The sequence below is a fragment of the Salvelinus sp. IW2-2015 genome, unplaced genomic scaffold (assembly GCF_002910315.2).
Source record: "Salvelinus sp. IW2-2015 unplaced genomic scaffold, ASM291031v2 Un_scaffold16599, whole genome shotgun sequence".
Classification (NCBI taxonomy): domain Eukaryota; kingdom Metazoa; phylum Chordata; class Actinopteri; order Salmoniformes; family Salmonidae; genus Salvelinus; species Salvelinus sp. IW2-2015.
The window spans coordinates 153,400-168,302 of record NW_019957666.1 but is presented as its reverse complement, the minus strand read 5'-3'; the positions used below and the strand labels follow the sequence as shown (position 1 = coordinate 168,302).

General features: G+C 42.4%; 2 protein-coding genes across 3 annotated transcripts; both read left to right on the top strand.

Annotated features, from left to right (window-relative positions):
- Positions 1-347: 347 nt before the first annotated feature.
- LOC112080943 (tubulin beta-6 chain) lies at positions 348-4,393 on the top strand. Its single transcript, XM_024146888.2, has 4 exons — positions 348-457; positions 1,690-1,798; positions 1,919-2,029; positions 2,684-4,393. The coding sequence occupies exons 1-4, from the start codon at positions 401-403 to the stop codon at positions 3,832-3,834; spliced, it is 1,428 nt and encodes a 475-aa protein (XP_024002656.1). The 5' UTR covers positions 348-400; the 3' UTR covers positions 3,835-4,393.
- A 1,309-nt stretch (positions 4,394-5,702) lies between these two features.
- On the top strand, positions 5,703-14,025 carry prelid3b (PRELI domain containing 3). Of its 2 annotated transcripts, none has more exons than XM_070442767.1 (6): positions 5,703-5,856; positions 6,700-6,868; positions 9,746-9,835; positions 10,865-10,962; positions 11,472-11,542; positions 11,712-11,804. In XM_070442767.1, exons 1-6 carry the CDS (start codon positions 5,825-5,827, stop codon positions 11,720-11,722), a joined length of 471 nt encoding a protein of 156 aa, XP_070298868.1. In that variant the 5' UTR covers positions 5,703-5,824; the 3' UTR covers positions 11,723-11,804. The 2 variants fall into 2 exon arrangements, with proteins under 2 accessions (XP_070298868.1, XP_024002657.1); XM_024146889.2 differs by lacking the exon at positions 10,865-10,962 and adding an exon at positions 12,094-14,025 and having other exon boundaries at positions 5,714-5,856; positions 11,712-11,814.
- Positions 14,026-14,903: the final 878 nt, after the last annotated feature.

Genomic DNA, 14,903 nt, shown 5'->3' with positions numbered 1-14,903 from the left:
GTGCACAATCTACAGCCAGACAAGAACTTCTCTGAAAGAGGTTTAAAACTTTTAGAAAGTAAGAAATGATTACAATTTATTAAAGAGACTGTACAAAACTAGTTATATCCATTTAGGGGACCGTTTAGGCTTGAGAGCATCCCCAGAGTCAAATGCGCTGTACATATCATACTTGATCAAGCATCATACTTGTTCAGCACATCAACATTCAATCGTACTGTGTTAAATACAAATGAAATGAAAGTCAAAAAGATACTACAGGGTACATGCTGTGACCTGGTGGTTTGGGTGTCACCCTGACAGCAGTGACATCAGATTCCCTCTGCAGTATAAAACCCTGGTGAGGAGGCAGTGTCATGTCAGACGCCCTTGTGTGTTAGCAGTCTTTAGCTCGCTCATCATGCGTGAAATTGTACATCTACAGATTGGACAGTGTGGAAATCAGATAGGCTCTAAGGTAAATGTACTGTTTACTATTCAAATTAGTTTAAAGTATTTTTTTATTCACTGAAGGGTTGATAAATTAACAGTTTTATATTCAAAGGGGTTAAAATTATTTTTTTATTCACTGAAGGGTTGATAAATTAACAGTTTTTTATTCAAAGGGGTTAAATGTATTTTTTATTTACTGAAGGGTTGATAAATTAACAGTTTTTTATTCAAAGGGGTTAAATTTATTTTTTATTCAGCGAAGGTTTGATAAATTAAATGTTGTATATTCAAAGGGGTTCAATGTGTTTTTTACTCACTGAAGGGTTGATAAATGAACTGTTTTATATTCAGATGGATTAAATGTGTTTTTTAAACACTATACATGCTTTAGCTCTATGCTTATCTTGATTCCAATCACAGTATATATACTTCTACTGCAAATACAATATATATATATATATATATATACTTCCACTGCAAATGCAGTATATATAATTCCGCTAGAAATAAAATATATATACTTCCACTGCAAATACAGTATATATACTTCCACTAGAAATAAAATATATATACTTCCACTGCAAATACAATATATATATATATATATATATATATATATACTTCCACTGAAAATACAGTATATATACTTCCACTGCAAATACAATATATATATACTTCCACTGAAAATACAATATATATATTTTATTTACATGCAATGAGACTGGTACAGTAGGGTATGTTACTTGATGATAATGTTGATGCCTTTCATATACTAATCACAGAGTAGTAAAGCACAACATACCTATACATGTAAACCAATTGGCCTTCTCTTGAGTGTAATATATATTTTTTTTCATGTTTGAAACAGTGTATATTGAACAAGTTATTGGGTGCTGGCACGTTGCCTGCCGTGGTGGTTGTTGAGTGTGAGTGACAGGGAGGTCCCCAAGGGGCACTCTGCTCAGAGATAAGGAGGAAGTAGCAGAAGGCAGCACATTGAAGGGTGGGACATTTTTATCATGGCTGCTGCTGAGGACAAGCAAGAGCAACTGTATGATGCGTTAGATTTTAGCTACAGTTCACCACTATGGACGGCTCACACTTCATCATAATGTGTGTATTGGGGCATCTGTTGGGGTCTGTGGGAGTTATCATTAGGGCCTGAGTTTTTCCTGGTTCTGTGTTTTTCTTGGGCAGGTCACGCTCAAAATATACAACACGGATATATAGCTTTACTGTGTATCAATGTCTTTACAGTTTTGGGAGGTGATCAGCGAGGAGCATGGAATCAGTGCTACAGGAATGTATGAGGGGGATGATCCTCTTCAGCTGGAGAGGCTCAACGTCTACTTCAACGAGGCAAACGGTAAGAGAAATGGATACATTATTGAAAAATGAAGAGAGTTCTTCAGTCCACAAGACTATCAAGATATATTATCTTGGACCAAATGCAAATCATTTATGACATGTTCATTTGTTCTTCCAGGTGGTAAATATGTTCCCCGGGGCCTGCTCCTTGACCTAGAACCAGGGACCATGGACAGTGTCAGGGGTAGCCGCATAGGAGCTCTCTTCAGGCCAGATAACTTTATACACGGTGAGAGTAACTGTACATCTAATCAAAGTTATTGATGACAGAAACGGTACATCTAATCAAAGTTATTGATGACAGAAACGGTAGATCTAATCAAAGTTATTGATGACAGAANATCTAATCAAAGTTATTGATGACAGAAACGGTAGATCTAATCAAAGTTATTGATGACAGAAACTGTACATCTAATCAAAGTTATTGATGACAGAAACTGTACATCTAATCAAAGTTATTGATGACAGAAACGGTAGATCTAATCAAAGTTATTGATGATGATGGAAACTCAATAATGATACTCTTTTGACACTATTGTAATATGCATACTGTATCTTAAAGTGGCACTCCAGTCTCCTTTTCAACTCATTTAACACACGATTTACTTCACAAAAGGCACATCTCAATAGGTGGTCCAGGTCAGTGTAGGTTCCTTTATTGTTCCTCAAGGGGGGAGGCTGATGACATCACGGATTCCTGTCAGACCAAGTCCTTGAATGCACTACACCTTGAAGGTTGCAGTTGTGCATATTTTACTGTATTTATATTTGGGATATCGCAGTAAATGTTCAGAAATCGCTGGAAAACTTCTTATTTACAATGTAAGTTAGTTGCACTAACATGATGGGCACAATTCTCTTTCTGCCGGTTTCTATGGAATAGGAAACTCTGGTGCTGGGAACAACTGGGCCAAGGGTCACTATACAGAGGGAGCAGAGCTTGTGGACACCGTGATTGACAGGGTGCGTCAGGAGAGCGAGGGATGCGACTGCCTTCAGGGCTTCCAGTTCGTCCACTCCCTAGGTGGCGGGACGGGGTCCGGCATGGGCACCCTCATCATCAACAAGATCCGCGAGGAGTACCCCGATCGCATCATGACCAGCTTCAGTGTCCTGCCCTCGCCAAAGGTGTCAGACGTCGTAGTGGAGCCTTACAACGCCACGCTGTCCATCCACCAGCTCCTAGAGAACACGGATGAGACCTTCTGCATTGACAAYGAGGCTCTCTATGATATCTGCTTCCGTACGTTGAAGCTCACCAACCCGACCTACGGTGACCTGAACCACCTGGTGTGCATGACCATGAGCGGGGTCACGACCTCCCTGAGGTTCCCAGGCCAGCTCAACGCCGATCTGAGGAAGTTAGCTGTCAACATGGTGCCCTTTCCCCGCCTCCACTTTTTCATGTCGGGCTTTGCACCTCTCACAGCTCGCGGCAGCCAGAAGTACCGCACCCTGTCCGTGCCCGAGCTCACCCAGCAGATGTTTGATGCCCGTAATATGATGACCGCCTGCGATCCCCGAAGAGGGCGCTATCTGACCGTGGCTGGGATGTTCCGTGGCAAGATGTCCACCAAGGAAGTGGACGAACAGATGCTGATGATGCAACAGAGGAACAGCAACTACTTTGTGGACTGGATCCCTCACAACTGTAAAGTATCTGTATGTGACATCCCACCTCGGGGGCTCACAATGGCCTCCACTTTCATTGGCAACAACACGGCCATTCAGGAGATCTTCCGTCGTGTAGGAGACCAGTTCTCACTCATGTTCAGGCGCAAGGCCTTCCTGCACTGGTACACTGGCGAGGGCATGGACGAGATGGAGTTCACAGAGGCAGAGAACAATCTGAATGACCTGGTGTCCGAGTACCAGCAGTACCAGGATGCCACGGCTGACGAGGGTTGGGAGCCCGAGGAGGTGGCTGGGGAAAAGTCGGCTTCACCGGCTGCAACGAGAGTTCAGAGTACGGAAGTTACGACGATGGAGACTGTGACAGAGACTATTGAAACCATTGAGACTATAGCTGAGTAGATGTGGCATCATATGTTGTGTGGAAGAATCATGTCGTCACTGTCTTCTCGGTTCTGAGCAGCAAGGCTGTGTCTGGAAGCTTCAACAAGAGTTTTTCCTGATAGTTTATAACAAGGGCCCAGGGTTTTTCCAGGTCAGGTCATGAGGTCAGGAAGAACTTCTGGCCCTACTCTAGTATTTGCGTCATAGTGTCCAAAGGAGATATCAGGATAATTGCCTGTTTAATGAAATGTACAGTGTGGTAATAGAGAGCTGTAATGCAGTGTCAATTGTCTGCATTTGTATACTGATGTAGGCCTATTTCATGTTTTTTTTTTATGAAACTGAATAGATCAGGAAAGAATCTGTCTGACAAATATAGATAACAAATTCTGTCAATGTTGTAATGTAGACTACCAGATTTCCCAAACTTGATTAAATTAAAAAAGCTGTATTTAAAAAGGGGATTATAATGTTCTATTTGCTAATTATTTTGTGCCTCAGCAATTTTATCAATGTATTCAGTGTGATATTGTGAACCATTTGTATTATATTATTAAAATTCTCCATTATAACAATAGTTGTCTGTGTGCTTATTTTGTGTGGTTCTTCCAAGTTCAAACATTATTGTCAATGAACAATATCCTAGGCCTGGTTTTAAAGCCCAGTAACGCTACAACAACATACAGTAGCTAGAACTCAGTCAGTGGGTACATTTGGCACAGAATTCCCTCCCACTCCTCCCATCTGACAGAGAGAGATTACTTGTGACTGTCTCTGTCCAGTTTGATAAGACCATTTGACAAGGCAGCGGAATCCCCCCTTTTGTACAGTCATAATATGCTCAGATCAGGCTGAAAGACCCATGAACTGTGCCACCTGAAGACAGAGACTATTCTATGGACTAAAGGCCATGTAGCCTCAGTGGAGGCTGCTGAGGGGAGGACGGCTCATAATAATGGCTGGAATGGAGCAAACGGAATGGCATCAAACACATGGAAACCATGGGTTTGATGTATTTGATACCATTCCAACTATTCCGCTCTGGCCATTACCACGAGCCCGTTCTCCCCAATTAAGGTGCCACCAACCAACCTCCTGTGATGGGAATGTAGGTTAGAAGGAAATGATATAATCCATACCAGAGGATAATGACCAAGCATTCAGTCATCTCTGCAGTAGCTCTATACTCAGAGGAAATGTTTAACCAATCAAAAGGTTGGGCAATGACCACATCCAAGACCATATTTATTCAGGATCAAGGTTGGACCCACACTGAGTGAGGAGYTATGTAACCTCACTGAAGGGGATACATGGAAACATTGTCCAGTTGTTTTTACTGTACTGTGATCCTATGTGGAAAGTGGAATAGTCTAGAGGACGTGTCAAACACATCCCACGGTGGGCCGAGTGTCTGCAGTGTTTTCGCTGCGCCCTTGTACTTGATCAATGAATTAAGGTCACTAATGAGTAAATAACTCCACTCACTGGTTGTCTAGGTCTTAATTGAAAGGTAAAAACAAAAACCTGCGGACACTAGGTCCTCCATGGAAGGAGTTTGACACCCCTGAGCTAGAGGATAGAGATCCTATTTAGGAGAGAAAGCAAATCATCGTTGAAAAACATTACTGTTAATATATGTTTTATTTATTCAATGAATAAAAATGGGTTCAACTGTATGTCTACCTCATAGGTAGTTATTCAAATTTGGATTTGATATAAGGAACATGCACACGCCAACATGCCAAAACTTGTGCCTGCCAGAAGAACGTCCTGTCTAGTAGGCGCGTGCGTTTTTTCCCTCCACTTTGTCTGTGCGTTGTCGACCGCTGTCAATCAACGCCGGGGAATGCGGCGGAAGTGCGCCATCACAAACACACGTCCCATGACTGCGCGTCGTATGTGGGGGGTGGGGGTTTGCGCTGGGTCTTTTCTGAACGTGGGCGGTTTTCCCAACAGTGTGACTGCAATCACCGGCTGATTCACTCCTAAGCTCCCCATCTCACCGACCATGAAGATCTGGACATCGGAACACATTTTCAAGTGAGTAGCCAGATTTCTATCTAGTCATTGATTTGTTCGTGTTGTTTCGTTTAGTACGATTTTGTCTTGAATTAACTGACTGAAGACCTCAACTTCACGATTTGTCACTTGTATCCCATGTGGATTTGAGTTTAGTCAGCMAACGCTAGCTAGCTAGTTATTGTTTTTTTCTTTTCTTTCAATGACTGTGAGAATCCTGACCCTGGCAGTTTGTATTGTTGAACAGCATCTGATATTTTAAATCGACAGCTTCTAGCGGTCAGTGTCAGGTTGCAGTGGAATTGCGTAACCAGTTAGCTCGTCGTAGTAGCAACCGCAACCTTTCGCCTAGTTCTTGATGCGCCTCCGAGATGCGTCACACCGCAAACACATGGCCTCGGTCTCCATGACAACCTAGATGAAAGAATCAATCCGTGGATACATTTAGGCTATTTTACAAGTCAAATCACCGGTAAAAAATTTAAAAAAAAAAAAAGGTTGACACTCAGCTACTATGTAGACGGAGCTGAATTAAACCAGTGAGGTTTTAGACTTACATATCTGTTCTCAGAGCATGTTGCCCTGTCCTGCTCACTGCATCGAGGAATAATAATCAACTCGTAGAGGCTGTGGCACATAAATAGATGAATGTTCATAGCTCTAAACGGCACCTGTTTCATCCACACAAGTGTTTAAATAAATATACATATTGTCATGAATTGCACTTGTGATTTCAACTTCAATGTTAAAGAAWGTGTGTGTGTGTGTTTATCCATGCATTTCAGTRTCTGACTSCCATGTGGATATCAGTAAAAACGTGCATAATATAAATTGAATGCTGATAAACTCTTCTCCCCTCTACAGCCATCCTTGGGAGACAGTCACCAAGGCTGCCATGCAGAAGTACCCCAACCCCATGAACCCCAGTGTGTTTGGGGTGGATGTGTTGGACCGTAGTGTGGACACACGGGGACGCCTGCACAGCAACAGACTGCTGAGCGCTGAGTGGGGCCTGCCCTCCATCGTCAAGTCGGTGAGTATTTTTGTTATTTTTATAGAAATTCAAACACGTAGAGCTATACAGGCTCTAGATAGATCAGAATGAAAGACAGGATTTATCACAATAGATTCTACTTTAGCAACATAATAGTAAGCAGGCTGAGTGTCATACTAGCCTTTTCGTTCAGCATTTTCTCTGCAATAGCCCTAGAAATAGAAAATGAAATGTTTATCGCGCAAATACGTCAAGCTTCATAAAATGAAAGTACAGCAAGACGGTATCTTTTGACTGGACAACAAACCTGCTGTTTCAAACCTTTCAACTGCTGCATGACAAAAAAATGTGGGGTGTCACAAAAATTGTGGGGTGTCATGGTTTGAGACTCCTCCTGGTAGACTGCTCCTAGTACCCCCAGCCTCAGTGTTACTCGAGTTCATAGCCTAGCTTCACAGCCATATGTGAAGTTACACATTCTCAGTTACACATTCTCACACACACTCTGCGTCAGGCCAGGCAATGCCTCTTCCATTATGCAGTAGTTGACCTTGGCCCCCAATACTCCCAGCCGTAGGGTGCTATTCCTGGACATAGGGGAGTAGGGGGGGGGGGTAAGAGTAGCAGGCTCGCTGCCCACCGCTACCCGTGGCACGAGACTGCATTGCTCTATGTCTGGCACATGCTGTCCTGAACAAGCTGGTGCCATTTCTGTTCCTAGTATCCCGTCCTGGCAGTACAGAGCTACCCCTATAAAACATAATCCTGTCTGCTCAGTACAGAACTGTCCCTATAAAACACAACCCTCTTATCAGTGATGTAACAGGCAGACCTCTACCTATGCTGCCAGGGGCCTGCTGTAACAGGTGGAGGGAGGGGCCTGCTGTAACACGTGGTAGGAGGGGCCTACTCAGGGCTGCTTTGAATGGTTTCCAGTSTCATCACCATGTTCTGGTGTAGCTATTAAACACTGTATATAATTAGTTTGCTGTTTGCTGCATATGCAAATTGCCACAAGATTACAGTTATGACTATTATGACTATGAAGGCATTGTAAAAGATTAGGTGATTAATTGAATCTTCATTTATTGACCAGGTAGACTATAACTTCAGTTTTAAAATGACAGTTCATACACATCTTATTCTTATTCAGCTTTTTTGGCAAATATTCCTATTATTTTTCCATTGATATGAGGTCATCTCCAGAGCTCTGATCTGACCCATAGTCTAGTACTATGGAAGCATTAACCGCTGTGCTCCTCCCTTGCCTGGTCCTTTAATCTTAGCCCCCAGAAACTGGTGCTGTGACGAGACTACTCAACTCTGGTTTGGATCCTGGGAAGGAAGGTCGGCAGAGTAGCTTTGACAGTCTTGCTCCTGCACCGGCCAAATCATTGACAGGACACTGTCTCCTGGGCTTTAATGCAAAAAGCCTCTCATAGTAGGAGTGCTGATCTAGGATCAGGTTCCCCATGTCCATATACATCAATCAATCAAATGTATTTATAAAGCCCTTCTTACATCAGCTGATGTCACAAAGCGCTGTACAGAAACCCAGCTATCTGTCTATATAAATCAAATCAAGTTTATTTTATATAGCCCTTCGTACATCAGCTAATATCTCGAAGTGCTGTACAGAAACCCAGCCTAAAACCCCAAACAGCAAGCAATGCAGGTGTAGAAGCACGGTGGCTAGGAAAAACTCCCTAGAAAGGCCAGAACCTAGGAAGAAACCTAGAGAGGAACCAGGCAATGAGGGGTGACCAGTCCTCTTCTGGTTGTGCCGGGTGGAGATTATAATAGAACATGGCCAAGATGTTAAAATGTTCATAGATGACCAGCAGGGTCAAATAATAATAATCACAGTGGTTGTAGAGGGTGCAACAGGTCAGCACCTCAGGAGTAAATGTCAGTTGGCTTTTCATAGCCGATCATTCAGAGTAGCTCTACCGCTCTTGCTGTCTCTAGAGAGTTGATAACAGCAGGTCTGGGACAGGTAGCACGTCCGGTGAACAGATCAGGGTTCCATAGAACAGTTGAAACTGGAGCAGCAGCACGRCCAGGTGGACTGGGGACAGCAAGGAGTCATCAGGCCAGGTAGTCCTGAGGCATGGTCCTAGGGCTCAGGTCCTCCGAGAGAGAGAATTAGAGAGAGCATACTTAAATTCACACAGGACACAGGATAAGACAGGAGAAATACTCCAGATATAACAGACTGACCCTAGCCCCCCGACACATAAACTACTGCAGCATAAATACTGGAGGCTGAGACAAGAGGGGTCAGGAGACACTGTGGCCCTGTTCGATGATACCCCCGGATAGGGACAAACAGGCAGGACATCTAATTTATTATGATCTGAAAGGTAAAAGTGATCCTAGATCAGCACTACTACCCAGACTTTGTGTAGATTGGGGCACGTGGTCACAAAAAGTCTGGGTAGCAGTGATATTAATAGCAATTATGTAGATGGGGGCACGTGGTCACAAAATTGCTATTAATATCACTGTTAAGTCCTTTTTTTTAAAAGTCTAGCACAAACCGGCCAAAATCACTCACAGGGCATTGACGTCGTCGGGGAATCTCTGAGACTGAAAATATGACCGACTTTTAGAAAATAACACTATTATAAATGAGTGGACTGTTGAGTGGAGGCCAAGTGTACAGTAGATTACTGAGAAACCAGATTAACCAATCTGTTAGATCCAGCATTATCTGACTTGTCCATAGACATGTCCTATATATCTAGCTAGTGCACAAAGGAAACCGTCTGATACATGTGTTACTACTGGCTAGGCCATTGAGATCAGTGCAGGATGGACACTGTCCTCCGTCAGGACATTTGAATGACACTAAACAGGGTGCTGGTGCTTTGATCATTTGGGTTCTGATCCAATTTGTTGTCTCTCTCATTCCAGATCATTGGCAGAACACAGACGTGCACCTATATCCAGGAACATTCTGTAGTGGACCCCGTTGAAAAGACATTCGAGCTTCAATCTTCAAATGTGAGTTCTGAAACTTTTTATGATTTCAGCATAATGTTGTATATAATAATGGTGGACATTGAGACATACACTGAGTGTAGTAAACATTAAGAACACCTGCTCTTTCCATGACAYAGACTGACCAGGTAAATCCAGGTGAAAGCTATGATCCCTTATTGATGTCACTTGTTAAATCCATTTCAATCTGTGTAGATGAAGGGGAGGAGACAGGTTAAATAATGATTTTTAAACCTTGAGACAATTGAGACATGGATTGTGTATGTGTGCCATTCAGATAGTGAATGGGCAAGACAAAATATTTAAGTGTCTTTGAACGGGTATGGTAGTAGGTGCCAGGCGCACCGGTTTGTGTCAAGAACTGCAACGCTGCTGGGTTTTTCCACACTCAACAGTTTCCCATGTGTATCAAGAATAGTCCACCACCCAAAGGACATCCTTTGGGGGGGGTGCAACTCAGTATTACCAAGGTGTTTTTAAAGTTTTGTACACTCAGTGTATATCTGTTTCGTAGGTGGCATGTTGTAGACCTATAGCCTGGCTGTTGCATTAGAGTTTGTTACAAGACCAGACCTGTAACCATTTACAAAACATGCTGTGTTGAAGAACCTGAAACTCTGGAAGCTGTCCTGGTCTCATTTCCAATAGCAGATGAGTATGTCTGAGAACTGAGGAACCCTGAATGCAATGAGTCAAATGGTGTAATATTTATGGAAGGTCGACCTTGTTCTATACTGAACAAAAATATAAGCGCAACATGCAACAATTTCTATGATTTTACTGAGTTACAGTTCATATAAGGAAATTAGTCAATTGAAATAAATTCATTAGGCCCTAATCTATGGATTTCACATAACTGGGCAGGGGAGGCAGGCCCAGCCACTGGGGAGGCAGGCCCAGCCACTGGGGAGGCAGGCCCAGCCACTGGGGAGGCAGGCCCGCCCACTGGGGAGGCAGGCCCAACCAATCAGAAACAGTTTCCCACCAAAGGGCTTTATTACAGACAGAAATTCTGTTCTGACGATCCCGCAGGTGAAGAAGACCGTTTCGGAGGTCCTTGGCTGGCGTGGTTACACGTGGTCTGCAGTTCTGAGGCCAGTTGGACGTACTGCCAAATTCTCTAAAACAAGGTTGGAGGCGGTTTATGGTAGAGAAATTAACATTAAATTMTCTGGCAACAGCTCTGGTGGACATTCCTGCAGTCAGCATGACAATTGCAYGCTCCCTCAAAACATCTGTGGCATTGTGTTGTGTGACAAAACTGCACATTTTAGTGCCCTTTTATTATCCGAGCACAGGGTGCACCTGTGTAATGATCATGCTGTTTAATCAGCTTCTTGATATGCCACATCTGTCAAGTTGATGGATTATCTTGGCAAAGAAGAAATGCTCTCTAACAGGGAGGTAAACAAATTTGTGCACTAAAATAAGAGCGATAAGGTTTGTGCGTATGGAACATTTCTGGGATATTTTATTTCAGCTCATGAAACATGGGACCAACACTTTACATGTTGCTTTTATAGTTTTTTTTTCAGTATAGTTCACAGTAATTTAGAGTGAATGTGTATATTACATTAAACCCCGAACATGTCTAATGCTGTCTGCCTCTATGATTCTCTCTCTCTCTCTCTCTCTGCAGATCACATTCACTAACCTGGTATCAGTGGATGAGAAGCTTACATACAGACCACATCCTGATGACGCAGAGAAGTAAGTACAGTTAAACCAAGTAAGACTTTGTGCCGTGCTTACAGTGTATCAGGGGCTACTTGAAATGGGAGATCTCCAATGTGACTTCCCTGGTTAAATTAAGGATAAATGCATTACATKAATATATATATATATTTTTTAGACAAATTCTCCACTCTTGTCTGTGCAGGACGATATTGACTCAAGAAGCTCTCATCTCAGTCAAAGGGGTTAGTCTGAGTAGCTACCTGGAGGGAGTTATGGCTAGCACCATCTCTGCAAACGCAGGCAAGGTACGTGATCTCTGTCTTCACCTCACCTACTCAGGTGGCTGGTTAGAGAAACACTTATGTTTTCATGTAGTTTGAAAAAAACTCATCATGTCCATGATAGCTTGGTCTCAGATCTCTTCGTGCTGTATAACCTACACCTATGCTCATGTTTGGCATGACAACTTCCATTACAACATAACCAGATCCGGGACCAGGCTATGTCCTTTTGAAATCTGAGATCATTTATATTGTTTAAAAAAAAAAAAAATACTTCTAATTTGTCTCCTCTTCCTCCATCAGGGTCGTGAGGCGATGGAGTGGGTGATCAGGAAGCTAAATGCAGAGATCGAGGAGCTGGCAGCCGCCGCCCGCGGCACCATAAGGACCCCCATGGCTGCTGCTATGACTTCAGAGAAATGATACCTCTACGTTCCCAGCTTCCAGCCTGGGGACATTATTCTTCTCCTGCGTCAGAACAGACTCCACCTCCCTTTTAGACTGCTCTGATTCTCATCAACTGGTCTGAAGTCTAAGCCAGCCAGGAATCAGATCTACAAGTTTGATTACAATTCAAGTACTGTATTTATTGTTGTTATTTAAGTACTAACTGAAATGAAGGGAACAACGGTAATCCTAATATATATATTTTAAAACATTTTATAGGCGAGGACCATATCAAATGCCGTGTCTGTTGGAGTAGAATCTAAATATGCTCTGTGCCCAAGTTTGAGACTAGAGCAGGTCATGTTATCAGCATGCACTAGCACTAAGTAATAGCTTCGGGGACAGTGTCAAATATAGAGGACGGTTCAGCGAGTAACAACTTGGTTCTGTACTGATCTTGTTGGACTGTGCTAGCCTGGTGCCAGAGTTGGCAAGAGAGCACAAACAGATCTGGGACCAGGCTAAGACCACATCAGAGGTAATTGACTAACTCCTGGGGATGCAATCACCTGTCCCTTTAACAGACCGAACAAGAACAGTTTCAACATGCTGCATTTGATACCGTTTTCCCTGCGGAAAGCTGCACCTAAATTAAGAATGGTAAGGTGTGGTTGGGGTTTTTCATACTTGACATTGACACATATTTATTGAGTGAAATCACTGACAAGGCGGAGTCAAATGTGACTGGAAAGAATTAACAGATAAGAAACGTATGGTTGCATGGGTCCTCACTGAATGTTACTAATGGATTGTTCTTCGATGCCTCAGAAGTCTGAGGCTGCCAGCACAAAATGTCTGTTCTCGGAGTGTAATGACCCCAACAATGAATGCATTTTCTAACGCACATACTGTACAGAAGAGAGGGGTCGTGCTCCGGGCCCTCCAGTAATGTTCTGCATTCTCTCCCAAGAGTCAAACTAAGTATTTAAATAATATAAAATCACTGTTTTGGTTAAATGTTCTGTACTGCTATAGCCTCCAGTATGTTATGGAAATGTCTGCTATGTTTGACGTATGGAGAGAATATATTATTTATTTTATATATATATATATAAAGAGAGATTACTGTGTTTTTAATTTGGTTGTAAACAGTGGTACTTGTTGTCTGTGGTACTTACTGCCTGGGATGTACAGTATATWTTGTAGATCATAACAACGCTGAGGAGATCAAATGCCTCTGCTACCAACTGTCTAAGGGCCGGTTTCCCGTACACAGATCAAGCTTAGCACTGGACTATTGCTATGGTGTTTAAAATCCAGGACTAGGTGTAATCTGTGCAAACCGGACCTGAATGTTATGTCTTGGGTCTATGGTGAAAACTTGTGTTGTCGAGGGCGATACGGCAAGGAAAGAAAGATGCTACAGTCAGTAGGTGTGATGTATGCATTCCAAAAACCATGCCGGTTTGCATTCTCAATACAAATGTGTTATGTTGCCAGTCAGTTCTAATATGCTTTAAAGTGGTAATGTCAAATATTCTAGGTTTGWTATTTGTCAATGAATGTTCTGTTCTGACATGACCTGATGTTAGAACAAAGGGACATGTTGCTCGTTCTAACCTTCAGACATATTATGTGTAAGGAGTCATTTATGGGTGTTTTTTATTTTATTTTACCCATAGTTAGAATAAAATATCTTAACTCTACACCTACACAATACAACTTAGTTGATGCTGAAGTCATAATGGATTAAAATGCTTCTGTAAACTCCAAGTTCCAAATGGTCAAACAGAAATGTAGACCAGGCATGTTGGTTTACATGAAAAAAATAAAGTCCTCTGAAATATGTTTGCTTTTACATTGTTGTTTGAGCTCAGATAAGCAATTTAAATGTCTGATTGTAGCTACATACATTTATTGCTCTACTTTGACAAAGATTTGTGGACTAGGGTTTTATGGCAAAGCTGTCTGCACTTTTCCTAGACCTGTGTATTTTGAGCAGCCAATATGCCTGCATTTTTATTCTTAGGGGGGAAAAGAGGTTGAGATGGCGGCAGAAGATGCCCTACCACAGCTCTAGGATCAGATTACCCAACGCCCAAATCCTAACCTTGAGTTAATTGATGTACTTTTCCTTTCCAAGGCTGCAAACCGCCAAGTCTAAGGGTAGAGCTCGAAAATTCAAGCCCCTTGGGTGCTGCCATAGTTACATTAGAAGTGCCCATCCAAGAAGGCTCAAGGTCATTGGCCACAGATAAAATGACATCAAATCACGTTATATCTACAGTAGCTTTGATTGGACTGATCATGTCAACATCATACTTTCAAAATCTTAGCCAACAATCATCATGAATCAAGGTGACATTCTACTGGCAAATCCTTTTTAATCCTTGTGATATGAAGAGAAATTATAGATAAAATGTATCGGTGCTCATCGGGCCATTGGACATGAACATTACACAAGTTGGAAATCGCAAATTCAACAATGAGTGGTTTGGAAGGAATCCGTGGCTAACTGCAAGCATTGCAAAACAATCATTAGCCTGCTATTCAGTGGAGTGGCTTTGTGGTCTCAAGTCTTTGATTAAGGGTCTCTTCCTAGTTTATAATGATGAACAGTCAACATTGGCCATGCTGTCAATGAAGCATGATTTGTGCCAAGCTCAAAACAACTTAAGTCTGATTTTGCAGATCCGAGTTTAGTGAGTTCAAGACTGGGAACTTGG